We start from the raw sequence: 16,293 nt of genomic DNA, 5'->3' as shown, positions 1-16,293 counted from the left end.
CTCTTCCTTGTCTCCATCCTCATCTCCCCTTTTCACTCCCACTTCCAAGGTGCGTGTGGAAAGGAGGCACGCAGGGAGGGGGTCCCATCCTCCTGTAGAGATGGGGGCGCCTGTAGGCTTGCCCCCGTCCTGGAGGGCCCCTCTGCTGGGTCCCCCTGCAGTACGACGTGTGGGACGGGAGCTCTGCTGAGCCCTCAGTGCCGTCAGTGCTACCGGGTGAGTGGTGTGCAGCGTGTTCTGTAAGAAACGCCCAGAGGACGGCCTCTGATGGGGCCCTGCTGAGGATTCAGACCCCCAGACAGAGGCGGGCAGAGACTTGTGGCTGCTGATCCATTTGCTGTTCGAAAGCAAATGGATGTTTCACATGTCCCCAGAATTCTCACTGGCTGGTTGCAGCCGCCCTGGACCCACTCAGAGGCCAGGCCAGGGTCTGGACGCCCCGCGTGTGCACTATGCGCCCCACCTCCCTAGTGAATGCTCAGTACGTGTTTGTCAACTGGAAACACTCCCCTGACGGTCTGTTTACATTTTTTCATGTATTTATCAGGGTGTTTCCTTGTAGATAGCACGAAGGTAAACAATCCCTGGGTCTGCCCAAAGAGCACAGTTCCTGACAGCACCCTGGCTCCTGGGCCTTTTTTTCCTTTAGTTTCATAGTCTCTCTGGTTAGCGGCACAGACCCTTCACCTGCCGTGTTGTCTGCATTGCTGGTCTGGACCGTACTTGCTGCAGTAGCTTCTCACTGACCTTTGTGATGCACCAAATATTTTAAGTCAAGAAAAGTCTCTTTTGTGAGCATGGCTGCCTCTGAAAGCCCCCAAGCCTCCAGCCTCCCCTCCCTACTGGGCACGTGCAGTGAACGGCGTACCCTTCTCCACTCTGTCTGAGAGCAGAATCCAGCCTGCTTCTGGCCTTGGAGCCCTGGGGATTCGAGAAAGGAGCCCTTGCTCTGCTGTGGGGGGAAGGGAGGATCACTCTCCTGCAGCACACACCCGCTGTTGCCTGCGAGCCCTCCCAAGGGCCAACGCTACCAGCAGACCCCCTCACGCAGGAAGACCCCCATGTAAAGATGGGACATGATGCTCAGGGCCCCTGGTATGCCCACCCTTCACCAATAGTACCGAGTGCCTGCAAGGGGCACTCCCACCCTGTGCTCAGCAGTCACCCCAGAGGCCTGAGCCGCACCTCGGGATGTAATGATGACACCTCATTTCCACAGCCTGAGTTTGAATTGGATCCATGGTAATTCTGGAGGCTGGTTTCAGATGGCCATCCAGGACATCTGGACAACCCGTCACGGGAATTGAAATGCCGAGGACTCTCCCCCTCCGGCCTTCTCCTTCTCACTCTCTCTCTCTCTTTCTTTGTCCTTCTTTCTCTCCCTCTCCTGTCTCTCTCTCTCTCTCTCTCTCTAAATCATGGCATGCATGTAAGCATTTAGCATATCACAGCCGGTAATGACCAGCTGCTGCTTTTGTGACAACAGAAAGGCTTTAAGTTGACACATGGAAAGCTTAGATGAAAGGAAGACTTCCTCACAATCAGTTGTCAAAATTTAGGAAAAAGAGGCCACGGAATTTGGAATTTTGTTCTCCAGAGGTTTTCCAAAGGAGAGCACCTTCAGGTCGGTCTGAGGTTGGGGTGGCCAGTCTGAAGACCGAGGACTATGGCATTTTGGAACTTGGGTTCCATCGGGACAGCACAGGCGTCCTATGGGAGCAGCAAAGCGGCAGCGATGTTGCAGACTGTCTCTGGGTTGGGGTCCCTCGCGGCGCACACTGCAGCCCCTCCTACAAGGGAGCCTGCTGTGCACACCCACAAACGTTGCCGGTGAACAGGCTCGCCCACGGCTGTCCTTCCCTCTTTGTACCAGGTGAAGTGCTACCACAAAAAGTACCGCTCGGCCACCCGCGACGTCATCTTCCGCCTGCAGTTTCACACCGGAGCGGTTCAGGGCTACGGGCTTGTATTTGGAAAGGAGGATTTGGACAACGCCAGCCAAGGTGAGGTCACCCGGCCCAGCGTGGACAGGCCGTGGTGGGGAGGCGGCCGCACGAGGCGCCTGTCTTGTTAATTCTTTTTCACTTTTCTGCCTACCCCTCCCGTAAACCAGCCTATTGATAAAATTATTACCAAGCTCATGAGAGATTGACGATTGATCCAGCAAAGAGAAAATTCTAGAGAAACAGTGAAACTACTGATACTTTCTCTGCCGCTGGGTGCACTGATGCAGATTTTGGAATGGTGCTGTCCTGGATGGAACATAAGGACAAAATTCACCCATACTTTTTTGGCTCTCATCTCTCTCTGTTTTAGATGACCGTTTTCCTGACGATGGGAAGATTGAGTTAGTCTTCTCAGCCACTCCAGAGAGGATTCAAGGTGGGTAGAGGGCAGAAGGCCGGGGGCAGGGTGCTCACTGGTTGGGTGATGGTATGTTGTCTGTACAGTCTCCAACCTTTGCACATATTTGGAAATTTTCATAATAATTTTTTTTTTTTTTTTTTGAGGAAGATTAGCCCTGAGCTAACTGCTGCCAGTCCTCCTCTTTTTTCTGAGGAAGACTGACCCCGAGCTCACATCTGTGCCCATCCTCCTCTACTTTATATGTGGGATGCCTACCACAGCATGGCATGCCAACAGTGCCATGTCCACACCCGGGATCCGAACCGGGGAACCCCGGGCCGCTGAAGTGGAACCTGCACACTTAACCACTGCGCCACCGGGCCGGCCCAATACACATTTTTTAGTAATAGCATATTAGACAGTGAGGGGGCAGCATGGAGACCATGGGGCCCAGTGGGTCAGGAAGAGCTTAGAGGTAGAGTGACTTGCCCAAGGAAGGGCCTGGAACCTCAGGCCTGCGCCGCGCCTCAGTCTCCTGACGTTCTGTCCCTCCCTCTCCAGGGAGGTTGTGCTGGACATTTACTTCTCCCCTCAACCAACAACCAAATGCTTTTAAAGAAGATTAAAAGCACCATAGACTGCAAATATTCGTGTGTGAAATAGATTCTCCTTTCTTCTAAAAATACATTGGAAGAGGAATCAGTCCCTTTATCATCAAGGCGAATGGTTCATTTCCATCACCGAGACCCATGTGTGTGAAAGGTTTAGTCCGGTTAATACCTGTGCAAATAATCATGCTTCTTCTACGCTTCATGTCATGGATTGAGGCATGAACAGTTCAATGCCAGGCTTGGGAGGCCAGAATCCCCTTGGCATTCACAGAATGACTCAAGGAAGGAGTGTGGATTTGGGAGCCCAGAAGCCGGGCCCAAACCTGCCTCTCCCGTGCATCTGCCCTGAGGCTGCTCCTCTCGGCGCCTCTGGATCCTGATCTGTGAATTGATCCGGGTGCTCCTGTGTCCAGAAGTAGCACTCAGTGCCCAGAACCTGACACACGTGGACAGAGGACCAGTGTTCGCCTTTCCCTCCTGTCATGCGGTTTTAGGTTTTAACTATTATGCAACTTGTCCAAAATATTGCTCACAGCTGTGATTAATGCCTGGCTTGTGGGAGAAGGGGCAGGTCTAGGTGCTTGGTGCCATTACTCAGACCCAGCCGCCCCTCTGCTGCAGCACTGGGGCAGAAGCCTGGAGATGGTGTCTCGGCTGGTACGAACACCTGTGTCCCCCTCCTCCCCATGCAGGGTGTGAGCATTTGCGCAACGACCACGGAGTGATCGTGGACTTCAACACAGCAGACCCGCTGATCCGCTGGGACTCATACGAGAACCTGAGTGCAGACGGTGAAGGTGCGTCCGGTTACCGTGTTCCGAGTTACCAAAGAGAAGGGCCCAGAGGGAGCAGCTTGTTCGTGTTTAGATCAGAATTGTCCCTGCTGTCTGCTCAGAGGCTGGAAATCCCACGTCTCTTTGGAGGTCCAGAACCCACACCGTTGTGAGTTTGAGGATGTTCATGAGAATCATGGCGAATTGGGGTCGGGCTTCTGACGAAGCTGTAGGGGTGGTGGCTGGTGAGTAAGGTCATCCATCTAGGAGTTTTCTTGCCCAAAGTTGCGTGTCAGCACGTTGCCAGGGACTGTTTTCTGCCTTCTTTCTTCCCTTTCCGTTTGCATACGGGGAATGCCAGGTGTCTGGTCATGGGCAACCTTCCTACTATTGTGGCTCCCCACGGGCAGCAGACTTTCTGGTTTCGTTTCTGTTTGCTAGTTACCCTAGTGTCCTGGTTTTATGGCTGTGTCACCTTAATCTCTATTTTTGTGAGTGCGTCTCACTCAAATCTATTCTCGGTTTGCCCACTGAATATACAATTTGGGTCACAAGTAGCATAAGGAAGGAGTGAAGTGAGGGTGTCTGCTAGGTTTACCTGAAAAATCCGCTGGGGGCTGAGTTCAAAGAGGGATCCAGACATCTCCCCGGCTCCTAAGAACACGGGTCTTTCATCTTTTTCAGGCTCTGACTGAGAATCAGATCTGATTTGGGAAAGAACCAAAATACTTTTTGTCCAGTTATTTTCATCCAGTTGTGAATAGCTGAAAGTAGGCGTTGTGGACATCACACCTCCAGTGCCATCCTTGTGGATCACTGAGCTTGCAGCGACTGGCAGGGACGCCTGTGGTCCACGCCAGGGGCCACGACTGTGTCGCAGGGGGCACGTGCCCCCTCTACTTGTCCACCTGGAGGACTGGGAAGTCAGTCTGCGGGGCTCATGTCAGTATTTTGGGGATGCAGACTGTCTTGCTATCTAGAGACAAAGTGTGCATCAGTCGTGTGCTTCAGCGTGGTTCCTAAGTGCCACGGGAATGTTTCACCCAGAACCAGCTCTGCATTGTTTGATGACCTGGCTTTCCCATTTAACACACCTATCTAAGCGTCTGCACACATCTGTAAGCACCTTTTCCCATGCCCAGTTCACTGGCCACACTTGTTCCATCAGAGGGCTCCCCCAGTGCACTTGATCTTGCACGGAGCTCGTGTGGGATCCAAGTCCTCACTGTTGTAATACCACCTCCACGGCCCCTGCCTCCGAAGCCCTGCAGACCCTCAGGATTTGGTCCTCTTGCACAGACATTCCCCAGAAAGCACACACAGCTTCCCTCGGGTGGAAATTTCCTTGTCCTCCCCGACTCTCCAGCACTCCTCGGCGCCTCTTAGGTGGGGAGGCCGATCTGGCTTGGTGAACTCATTCCCTGGCCCTCTGAGCTCTCTCCCAGAACCACAGTCCCTGGCTTGGGTCCCTGAGTGAGGGCATAACTGACCCCTGTTCCCACAAAGCCTGGGGCCCTGGTGGGTGGGAAGCAGGGTCTCAGCCATATTTCCGTCAAGGCAGAGGCTCCATCCAGGGATAAAGGAGGTTTGCAGCCTGTGGAACGCTATCTTTCTGCTAGAAAGTGATGTGTTACAACACTCTCTTTTCTACCTCCACCCCGTCTCTAGTCCCCACTGGTAAAAAAACCCAGAAGCACTGACTTAAGCTGCATTTATCTCTAGAAATCCCTACCATCCCGGAACGGAGCCCCCCATAGCTGCCTTCAGGCGAGGCCCTTGACCTGTTTTTATCCCTGAGCATAATGTTGTGCTTTCTGTACCAAGAAAGGAACTGGCAGGGAACTTGTTCATGTGGACAAGCGATCCCAGATGTCCTGTCTTCATCATGGAGAGTCACTCCTCTCCCCGGGTCGGGGCCCTGGCCGGGCAGCGGGGGACAGCTGCTGCATCCACATTTCACGGGGTGCTCACTATCCCAGGGACAGAGAAATGGTGGTGTGGAGGGTGCACAGTGTGGCAGTCTGCCAGAAACTTTGCGAATGTCATCTTAGTCCTCACAAGAACCTGTAACCCATTTTGGAGATAAAGAGGAATCAAAAAGTAGCAGTTGCCTTCAGGGTTGCGTACTGTCAGTGACTAAGGTGAAGCCGAGTGAGTTGTTGGGTGCTGGAGATCGTGCAGGACAGAGACTGTGGAAATGGGACTCAAGTCCAGGCCTGTCTGACCCCAGAGCTATTCAGTGCAAACCTCATTTCTCTAGCTAGAAGCCCTCCGCTGGTCCTGGGCCAGGCGAGGCCTGCAGACCGCAGAATCCGCTTTGGGCAGTTTGAGCAGAAAGGGATTTGTTAGGAGGGCACTGGGGCAAGCTGCTGGGCAGGTGGACGCTCTCCGCCCCTGGGCTTCACAGTCTCAGGGCTGCTCACTGGGCCCCAGCCGCACAGCAGGCCCTCAGCTCATGGCTGGGAAACGGAGTTGGGATGGGCTGGGGGCAGCTGCACACGTGTCGGGTGACATGTGACACGGGCAGGGAGAGCTGTCTGTGCTGGATGCCTTGGGCCGGCCCAGTGTCTCTCCCTCCATCCTTTGCTTCTCCTCGTCTCACTGTCTGCTGTGGCTCCTTCCTCTTTTAACCGGTCGTCAGCCCGGTGCCTTCCTGGGTGCTGGCACACGAGGATGCGTCGAGCAGATGTGCTTCTCCTAAGGTGCTTGTTCAAGGGGTGGTGACCAGAGCAGGGTGGCAGGCTTCTCAGTGGAGGCACCGGGGCAGAGTAGGGAGGGTAGCACGGGGCGTCCAGTCAGGGGGCCTGGCCGGGAACAGTGGGAGGTGCTGCCGCTGGTGCGGTGCTGTCAGTTGTCATCACTCGAGTACTGTGCTCCATAAAGTCTCCATGCACTGAGTTAGTGAACTCTGACCCCTGCTTCGGGGAGGGACGGGTCAGGGTCCTGCGAGCCCCTGTCACAGCATTTTCCTCTGCCGAGCGATACGTAACCTTGTTTCATGCGCGGTTCCGTCTCGAGACACCTCGTCTAATCTGTGTTTTTGATTCCTTGAGCTCAGCCAGCAGCACTAGAACTCAGGCCCGAACGAGGCTTTGCTCACACTTCCTCTCTCCATCAGGCACATTGCGGCCTTCTTGCACCTGGGAACACCTGACAGCGCTTCAGCACTATGCTTGGGGGTCATTTTAAACAGCAAAATCACCAGCAAAAAGCCCCCAAATGTGGCATTAAATAGGCCTGGAGAAGGACCCCTGTTTACGGTGTGGGGGCTGAAATGAAGGTGAGACCCCAGCTATGCGTCAGGCGGTTCTAAATTGTGGCCGCTCTGCATATGTCAGCAAATGACCATGGAAATGCCACATATGTTGGTTTGGGGATTACATATAAATAATTCTTACTGAGTAGGTGAACTTGCAGATATGGAATCATGAATGAGGGGGGTTGACTGTACTTGCTGTTTTGTTTTTTCAAAACTTATCTTGTTCCTTTTCTCTCTTCTGCGAGGCTCAACTCTTTGGGCCCAGGGACGATGACTGGTCCACCCAGGGAGGTGTGGGAGCCACAGCTCTGCATCAGCCACCCGGTTTGGTTCCTTGCCTTTCCACTTGTGCTGTGTGGCCTTGGACAGGGTACTTGACCTCTCTGTGCCCTTCCCTCCTCTGCATAGTAGGAACAGTCGTAGTACCAGAGCTGCTGAGAGAATGCAGTGATGTGATCAGCGTGAAGTGACAGGGTACCGTAAAAAGTGTTATCACTTCCCTGAAGCCTTGGAGCTTGGTGAGGACCTAGTCTAACACAGGCCCAGTGAAGGTTTGTGGAACCCCGAGATGTCTGTGGGAGAAGCGCGTGTCTCCCATCTTTCCTGACACCGTTGGGCAAAACTAAGTGGCACTGGGGCCTGTGATGAGGGCCACCTTGCTAAAGGCTCTGGTGACTTTTCTGTTCCACCTAGAAAACTTTTCTGCTCCTGTCTGCCTCCCCTTCATGCTAACGATGCTCAGCGATATGTGACTGCCCCAGGCACCAAGTGTTACTGAATGATGCGCAGAGAGGATTGCCTGGGTAGGATGTGCCTGTCCCATCAGGGTCACATCTGCGTGATGGCTGAGGAGAGGCCACAGCACCCCATGGATCCCTGGATTCGAATGTCACCCCCGGGGGCAGTGAACAGGGCCGCTGAGGAGGGCCTGGAGTGATGGAGGATCTCAGTGCCCGCAGATGCACGTGCCAGCAGCACCCTGCTTCTCCTGTCTACACTAGGCTGCGCCATACTGGGGCCGCTGTCTCCTTTTCCTCTCCTGCTCTTCTGACCCATTCCTTTTTTTTTTTTTTCTTTTTTGAGGAAGATTAGCCCTGGGCTAACATCTACTGCTAATCCTCCTCTTTTTGCTGAGGAAGACTGGCCCTGAGCCAACATCCGTGCTCATCCTCCTCCACTTTATATATGGGATACCTGCCACAGCATGGCTTGATAAGCGGTGTGTAGGTTCACACCCAGGATCTTAACCAGCGAACCCCAGGCCACTGAAGTGGAACGTATGAACTTAACCATTCCACCACTGGACCGACCTCCCAATTCCTTTTTTTTAAAGTAATCTGGGCTGGCTTCCCTTCTCTTCCATTGACCCTCCACCGTCCACACGGTGTCTTCCCTCCGCACTGGGCAGCACAGTGCTCTCTAAAGCCTGCAGGGTCTCAGCCTGCCCAGCCCAGGCTACTTCTCTCCTCACCCTGGACATGTCTGCCCCATTGGTGGTGCGGCCACCTCTCCATCTCAATTCGCTTGTGAGCCACATTCTTGTCTGAAGCTCAGTTTCCACATCTGCAAAACGGTCTTCTTTAATTAGCTCATCCTGGAGACAGCCTCCGACCTTGTGAGTTTTTTTAGTTGTTGTACATACAATTCCTCTTTTTCATGCATCTCACATTTCCTTAGGGCCTGCCGTGTTTCTGACACTGTGATGGACTCAGGGTGAGAAAAATAAGTAGAACTTCTAATGGGGAAGATGTGTGTGTGTGTATGTATATATGTGTGTATGTATGTGTGCATACATATGTACGTGTGTGTGTGTATCCATCTATCTATCTACCTACCTCAACAGTCACCCTAGGATGCGCCCTTTGCTGTAACTAGAGTATATTCCAGGAATTAGGAAAGTATTGAAGAGAAGCAGCTACTTAGCCTGTCCACTCCAGGGAGACTCACAAAGAAGAAGAGGGCTCTTGCAGGCAGGGGTGCAGGAAGGGAGCGTGGGGTGTCCTGGAGGAAGCAGTGGACGCTGGGTGACGGAGGGTGAGGCTGAGCCCCATGAGGAAGCATTGTTGTGCGGAGCCTGCTCTTTGCTGCTTGGCAGTGAGGATCCCTGGAGGGACCTGGCTGGAGGATCTGGGAACAAGACACACGAGCTCCCTGGAGGGCGTCGGGCTCTGGAAGGAAGGGAGGCCCTGGCAAGAACTGCTGGGCCTGGACTCGGGTGTGGCTCCGGGTGCACAGTAGGCGCTTCCTATTGAGGTGGTAGATAAGTAAGACTCCACGCCAGATTCAACCCAAGGGTGAGAGTGAGGGAAGCTTCCAGCATGGTGCATGGTTGGACAAGAAGCCTTGCTCTGCTCATCCTCTCCTGGATTCCTGGTCTTGACCTACGAGTGAGCTTCTGGCCACAGGTCAAACTGTTGCTGATTCCAGGGTGAGTAGATGGGGCCACTGTACACCCAGGGTTTGGTTCTGCTACTTTAACTCGAGACCTGATCAACATCCCAGAGTTCAGACGTGGCCTCCCAGAGGACCGCAGTTGTTTCAGCGCCCGACGGGCTGGCTGCAGCCCCGGCTCTGAAGGGGACTCAAATTCCTCAGCACTTCACAGTGCGATGCGGTCCTGCTGCCTTCTGTGCAGGAGGCGCTGCTGAGGTCCCAGCAGTCAGGCTGCTGGTGAGGACGAGTTGGGTCCAGAAGCTTCCTGCCAGGGGTGTGTGCAGAGTTGACTGGGGTTCAGGGCATTAGAAGTGCCGGATCAAGTTGCGACATTCAGGTGATGCCATTTTGAAAATGGATTTGACAGCGTTTCTCCCCGGAAATTGTTGTGTTTTACAATTTGGAAAAGTGAAGCAAGCTTTGACAACATGGCAGAAGGGTTCTCCACTGGAGTCTGGCGGGTCAGACCTTAGGTCCTGGCGCTGCTCTCTGTCCAGGGCCCAGGTCCTCGTTGGCGGGATGGGCATCTGCCAGCTGAGCTTCCAGAACTGTCGGCTGCTATCAGTGTTTGGCCACCATCACCGCTCACTGAAGGCTTTCCTTCCTTTCCAGACAGGAAAATTTCTTCAGTTCTCCAAAGCCTTTCTAAGCATCGCTTGCTTCGATAGTTCAGTGAAAAGCAGCCGTCATGATGCATCGGACACTGTGGTGGATGCTGACGGCATTTGCCACTTTAGATGGCCCGATGGGCACCTTGTTTACACCTTGAAGAGCACCATCCTTTCACTGTCCCGAGTTACAGGCTGCAGCTCCGCGGCCCTGAAGGTCCCCTCTCAGGTGTGATCCCTGACCCAGAGTTAATCGTCCCTTGATAAGGGATTGCAGGCAACAGTTGGGAAGGAGGGTGACGCGTTCATCTTATCTGAGATACGAGAGTCTCACCCTCTGTGCTAAGAGCCATAAAAAGTCCATGGGTGTTGACTGTTTAAAACGGCCTGGATCATGTTGGTGTGATGTTGGAGGCAGTTTAATGAGTCATAAGCAGCCCTGAGCTGTCACCTCACTCACAGTCCATTGCTCTTCTAGCTCAAGCCATGTCAGAGAAGTCACCTCAAAATCATGTGGTCCTGGACAAGTTGGCATGGATTACCCCATGTGAGTTCCCCAGGGACGGCCACACACATTCAATAGCATGACCCCTGGGACAGACAGTGGACATGGGAGTGAGAGGTCCTGTCCCACCTGTGCACAACCGTTGGGCTGTGGGACCCACTCCGGGGCCCTGACATCCTGCTGGCCAGTGTGTCCTATGCACATGGACAGGGGTCTGAAAGGTGGTGTCATGTTGGTGTTACTACAGTTCCGGTATCTTCTTAGAGTCCAGCCAGGCACATTTATTCTACTCTTACCTTCCTCCTGCCATTTATGGCCAGTTTCGACCTCACTCCTCTTGTTTGATGGCTGCACCTGCTTAAGCAGCATGCACCCAGAGATTCCCACATCCTGTGCCCTGCATCCTGTCCCTGGAGTGCCAATCTTTGGCCTCTGTCACTAGTGCTCTGCACTGGGGACTAGCAGCTTAGATCTGACTGCAGGCGGGTTCCCTGGGGGGTGAAGCTGGAAGTGGGCCCAGCCCATGGTCTCCCTGGGACCCAGAGTCCCACAACTTCTACTTGAGTGGGAGCTGCAGAAATTGTGTAAAAATGGTGTGGCGAGGGGTTTGTTTCTTGCCCCTGCTTTAAAAGCTCTTGCAGACATGCTTTTACTGGATGCCGTCTCAAGCAAGCCCCTCCTGGTCGCTCCTCCACCTCCCTCCTAGCAGGACACTTGCATGTTGGCTGCGTGAATTCAGCTCAGATCAAACCTGAGGAGTTTCTTCTGTGTCCTCTGTCGGGAGAAACTTTCTCTCTGTTGCCAGTCACAGGCAGGATTACAATCTTCTCATTTTGTGTCTCTGCACAGCCTTCAGGTGCATTTTTGCCAAGTCGGCTCAGGCATCGTGGCGATGTCACCAACATAGGAATGGGTACTGACTTCAAGTATTTGATAAGTGGAACCCAAGGCCTGAGGGAGAAGCGGCCGCACCTCCAGCAAGCACACACATCCTTGGGACAGCTCCTCTGCCTCTGGCCTGATGTGGTTGCACTGTCGTTCTGCTTCCATCTCTTCAGGCTTAACAAATGTCTAGGGGCCTTTCCGATTCACATGCTTCCTTCTTGGGAAAGTGCTGCAAAGCGGAGAGGAGAGGGCTTCTCAGGAGGGAAAGGATGCTGGTTAATTAATGGAAAAGGGAGGTGTTTGTAAAAAGGAGCAGCTGGGAAAATCTCATTGGCTTGGGTCCCTTTATATTGTCCCCATAGGGACAGGCATCGTGGGCCTGTTCCTTTTAAGGAAATTGGTCCCCTTCTATTATTGTGACACTGTCTTGGCGACGGTGTTGATGGTGGGAACAGTGGTGTTCCTGGGTCGGACGCTGTGTCCTGGAGTTCGAGGGCTCCAAACAGACACCTCAGGAGTGGCCTCACGCCTTCCACCCATTCCCCTGCCAGGACCCCCCTCCCACCATCCCTACTTTATCTTTTATATTTTTCATGTTGGGGTTCTGCATAAAGACTTATTTCAAGACCAAGGTCTGTCATTCAAAAGTTGGAAGTTGCTGCCCTGTGTGCTTGTTTTGGGGACTCTTGATAGGGAAAATCACGTTCAAGTCTCGACCAACAAGATATTTGATGTTAAATTCACACACAATTGCATATATGTGGCCTTTTATTCTCTCTGTAGGTCCAAGGACAGAGGGGAGTGGCTGTGTTACTCTGTCACTGTTCCCTGAGTTGTCATGAGGGCCGGGCTTAGAAGGTGGAAGACGGAAGAGTGAGCAGCCAGTGAGTCTGTGCCCTGGCTGATTTACACAGGCGGCACGGATTGCAGAGGATGTGTCTTGTAAAGCATCCAGCTATTAGGGTCATTTTAGAGGCAATGTGTGATGTTATATACCCACAAGCCCAGGGGTTTGGAATTCCGGGGTCAGACAGCTAGTTGGTGAAGCACGCACGGACACCAGGCCCGCTGGCTCTGCGGCTCCTTCTCCTGGATGTGCCTGGTGGTCAGGCTGACGAGGGGGGAGGCTGAGAGTGCGGTGGGTGCGTGGGGCGGGGGCACTCTCGGACCCAGTGCTGGAGCCAGGATGCAGGAAGTGGGGAAGGAGGACTGGATATGAGTCCTGCTTGATCTTGGCAGTGTCAGGCAGCTTGTGAGCTGGGAAGGAGGACTGGATATGAGTCCTGCTTGATCTTGGCAGTGTCAGGCAGCTTGTGAGCTGGGAGGGGACCCAGTCAGGCCCACGGGGGCTATTGAGACAGGGAAGGCTTGAAGGAGCCCCCACTGGCTATGGACAGGTTGCCGGGGTGGGCAGTAGGGTGTGTCCAGTGATGCTGAGGACCCTGCATTTGTAAGGCCTCCTGTGAGTGTGGAGGGGGCTTGGGCAGTAGCCGAGGTGGCAGTGATGTGCCCTGGGTCTCCACTGGTTAGGAAAGGAAGCACAGAGGAGCTCATCTTGCCCTTGATGTCGTAACTTTGGTGCTGGAGTTACAGTTGCCTCCGCTCAGACTCCATGGTGCAGGTGGAATGGACCTGTGTATGTGGAGAACAGCAGGAGCCGAGCTGGGGAGGACGTGTGAGAAGTGAGGGGGCCCAGGTCAGTTCTCTGAGGTCCAGGGTGTGAAGAGCTCACTCAAGCATTAGCAGTTTTACAGGAGAAGCCATGGAAGCGTGATGATGGGGTATATTGAGCCTGGGCCAGTGTTGCCCATGGATGTCGGCAGAGAGGGAGGTGAGGCGGCAAAGGCAGCCAGGACCGCTGGACAGTGGGGTAGCTGGAGGGCACGGGGTTCTGGAGGAAAACGAGTTTTGGATGGAGGTGGAAGTGGCCTGAGGTGGGGCAGGGACGGAGGCCTCCTGGTGTGCCACTGCCCCTCCAGAGGCACCAGGGGCCGGGCCTGGCCAGGCAGGGCGGCTGGGTCAGCCTTGGGGTAGGCGGGGAAGATGAGCTGGGGAGAGTCAGTCCTGAGAGGGATGGGTGGAGATGAGCGAGAATGGGGCCAGGGGCCAGGGGGCCAGAGGGATGGCGTTTGTTGAAAGTCAGTGGGTTCATGCTTTAACATCAGAACTTTCTACCAGAAGAGGAGTTAATTTAGATGCCACTTCCCTGTGCGCCTTATGAGGAGGCCTCATGGGAGGCGAGCCCGGCGGTGGCTTGCCCTCAGGCCTTCGTAGGGGCTAATGGGGAGCAGCGCCCTGATCCTTCCTGGTGGGGTGGTCTTCTTTTTGCCTGGACCTTGAATGTGAAGGTCACTTCCCATCGCCAGCTTTATCCTGGAGACCTGGCGGGCAGGACGAGTGTCTCCCTCCTTTCATGGGCACCAATTACCTTGGTTCTTAAATAGACCGTTGTTACCATGTGATTCCCAGCCTTGTGATATTCTTAGTTTTTTGTATTGAGACAAAATGTACATAACTTAAATTCACCATTTTAAAGTATGCAATGCATTGGTTTTTGGTACATTCACAAGGTCATGCAACTATCACCACTTTCTAACTCTAGAACATTTCCGTCACCCCCAAATGAAACCCCGTACCATCAGCAGTCACACCCCATTCCTCACTCCCCCTGCTCCTGGCAACCACCAGCATTCCCCTTCTCTCTGGTTTCCCTCTTCCAAACATTTCTCATAAGTGGAGTTACGCAATGCGTGGCCTTTTGTGACGGGCTTCTTTCACTTTGCACGGTGATTTCAGGTCCGCCCTGTCATATCAATGCTGTGTTACTTTTATGGCTGGATAGTGTGCCTTTGTGTGGATGCACCACCTTGGGGCTATTCATTCGTCAGCAGGCAGGTGTTTGGGTTGTTTGCACTCTGGCTGTGCTGAGTAATGCTGCTGGGAACACTCTGCACACATTTTGACTTCAGGGTGTTCTTATGTCACTGATCTTTTCTACTAACTTTTGAAATTTCCACTTCTTTCACCATCATCCTAATTGGTTTAACTTTCTAGATGGTTCTTCTGTCTTTATGGGGCCCCAAACAGGAATCACACTGAACATTCTACAGGCCTCTTGTCTCACTTTGCCAACTACTCACAGAGATTCTGGGGAAACCCACCCAGTCTTTTCTTTATTGGATATGTAACCTCATGCACAAAATTCCAAATTGGTAGGTTAGGAGGTTTGAGGCCTTTCAAACCCTGAGCTGCAGAGCTTCCTGTTGGCCAAATGTCAGCAAAGGCTCTAAGCCCAGTTGTGTCAGGAGAAGTGAATACCAACAGCCTGAATGGGCTCCGTGTAACCAAGCCCACCAGTGAGCACAGATGGAAATGACGGCGTTCTGAGCGTACCTGCTCAGAGGTCGTCAGCAACATGAACGCAAGATCTGAAGGCCATGTTGGTGCCAGGGGCCATGTGTCCATGAAGGCTTGTAGCAGCTCATTTGGAAAGCTGTCTTCACCGTGAGGAAACCCACTCTGAGCTACACACACAACAGAAAAATGAGCAGCATGAAAGGAAACGCTCCTTTTGGACACACTACTAATCGTGCAGTTTCTTCCTGCTAGAAGTGGAGAAAGGAGGCCACTGGTCAGCACAAGGATGTGTTTGTCTCTTTCTAATTATTGGTGCCTTAGCTGTTGTTTTTTGCACAGTTGTCAGCTTTGTGATGCAAAGGTCTGATTTCAGGATTTTGTCCTACAGAAGGCTGGGACCCTAGCCACATCTGGACATCGAATTGTCAAGGCCCCTGACTTCATAACTTGTCAAGGCCCCGCACGCTCCGAAGAGACACAGGCATTCATCTCAGTCCTTAAACCAGATCTTTCAGATTTCCATTTCTAATCTCTTTGCTTTTGACGTGAATTCTTTGAGGAAACAAATATTGTATGATGTTAGTCACTTCCTTTATTACAGTGATGATGTTACGCAAAGTGGGCACAACGATGTGGATTTCCTTGATAGGAAGGTGGATCAGCCAAGACCCTTTCCCAATGCCAAATGGAATAGACCTTCTTGCATGGCAAGTGCTTTATGTCCCATAATAAAAGAGATCCTTTCTCCGAAGCACCAACTGCGTGTCCTCTCACTACCCTGCACGTGCCGTGTGCCTCTGTGGCCGTTTCACTGACTTAAGGAAGGCGGTACTACTCTGCCCGTGCTGACAATTGGTTGTGTCCTGTCTCCCTTCTTGAGCTGATGGAGTTGTGGTGCTTGTAAGGGTTCTGGCTGTGCTGTGGAAACCTGAAGGCGTGAGAATGGGCTTTGCTGCTTTGCTCTGGTGTGTTCTGTTCATTTAAAGAGTTGCAAAGCCTGTGGTTGTGCTGTGACCGATATGCAGCCAGGGCAGAGGGTAAACCATTGGCTGAAGCCCACCTAAATTGAAATTAATGTGGCCTGAGATGCTGGATAGAACTCTGAGGTCTGGGGCGGGCAAGGAACTGTGCAAGATATGCCGTGTGCAATCAACACTGACGATGAACTCGGGCACATCGAGTGTGAAAGATTGAGTCCCGGGTGATGGAGGATGTAAGGCAAAGATTTCACAGCTGATATTTTGAAGAGTGCAAGCAGATGCTGAAACTGTGGTTTATAAACTGCAGCAGGTTGGTGCTGGCTCCCAGCGGCAGCTCCGCAGGCTTGGCAGGGAGCTCAGAGGTCTGGCTGAGTGGCTCTGGGAAGGAGCCTTTTCTCCGCCCCCTCAGCCTCCAGAGTTCAAATTTCACTAAACCTGATTGCACAAAGCTCCACCCTCCTGTTTACATTGCACTGGCCTTTTTGGTGGAATCAAAGTCTCCTGTTTGACCAACAAGAGCTTCCACCTTCAGACTA

General features: G+C 53.0%; 1 protein-coding gene across 26 annotated transcripts in view; it reads left to right on the top strand.

Annotated features, from left to right (window-relative positions):
- Positions 1–16,293, top strand: part of TNS3 (tensin 3) — a 260,512-nt gene that overhangs the window by 151,005 nt on the left and 93,214 nt on the right. For all 26 annotated transcript variants that reach the window (XM_070615538.1, XM_070615557.1, XM_070615541.1 and 23 more), the window contains 3 exons: positions 1,874–2,003; positions 2,317–2,382; positions 3,650–3,754. In XM_070615538.1, coding sequence (XP_070471639.1) covers positions 1,874–2,003; positions 2,317–2,382; positions 3,650–3,754 — 301 coding nt within the window. The remainder of the gene's footprint in view (positions 1–1,873; positions 2,004–2,316; positions 2,383–3,649; positions 3,755–16,293) is intronic.

This window comes from Equus przewalskii, chromosome 4, assembly GCF_037783145.1.
Source record: "Equus przewalskii isolate Varuska chromosome 4, EquPr2, whole genome shotgun sequence".
NCBI classification, from domain to species: Eukaryota; Metazoa; Chordata; class Mammalia; order Perissodactyla; family Equidae; genus Equus; species Equus przewalskii.
This window is presented reverse-complemented; position numbering and strand designations above follow the sequence as displayed.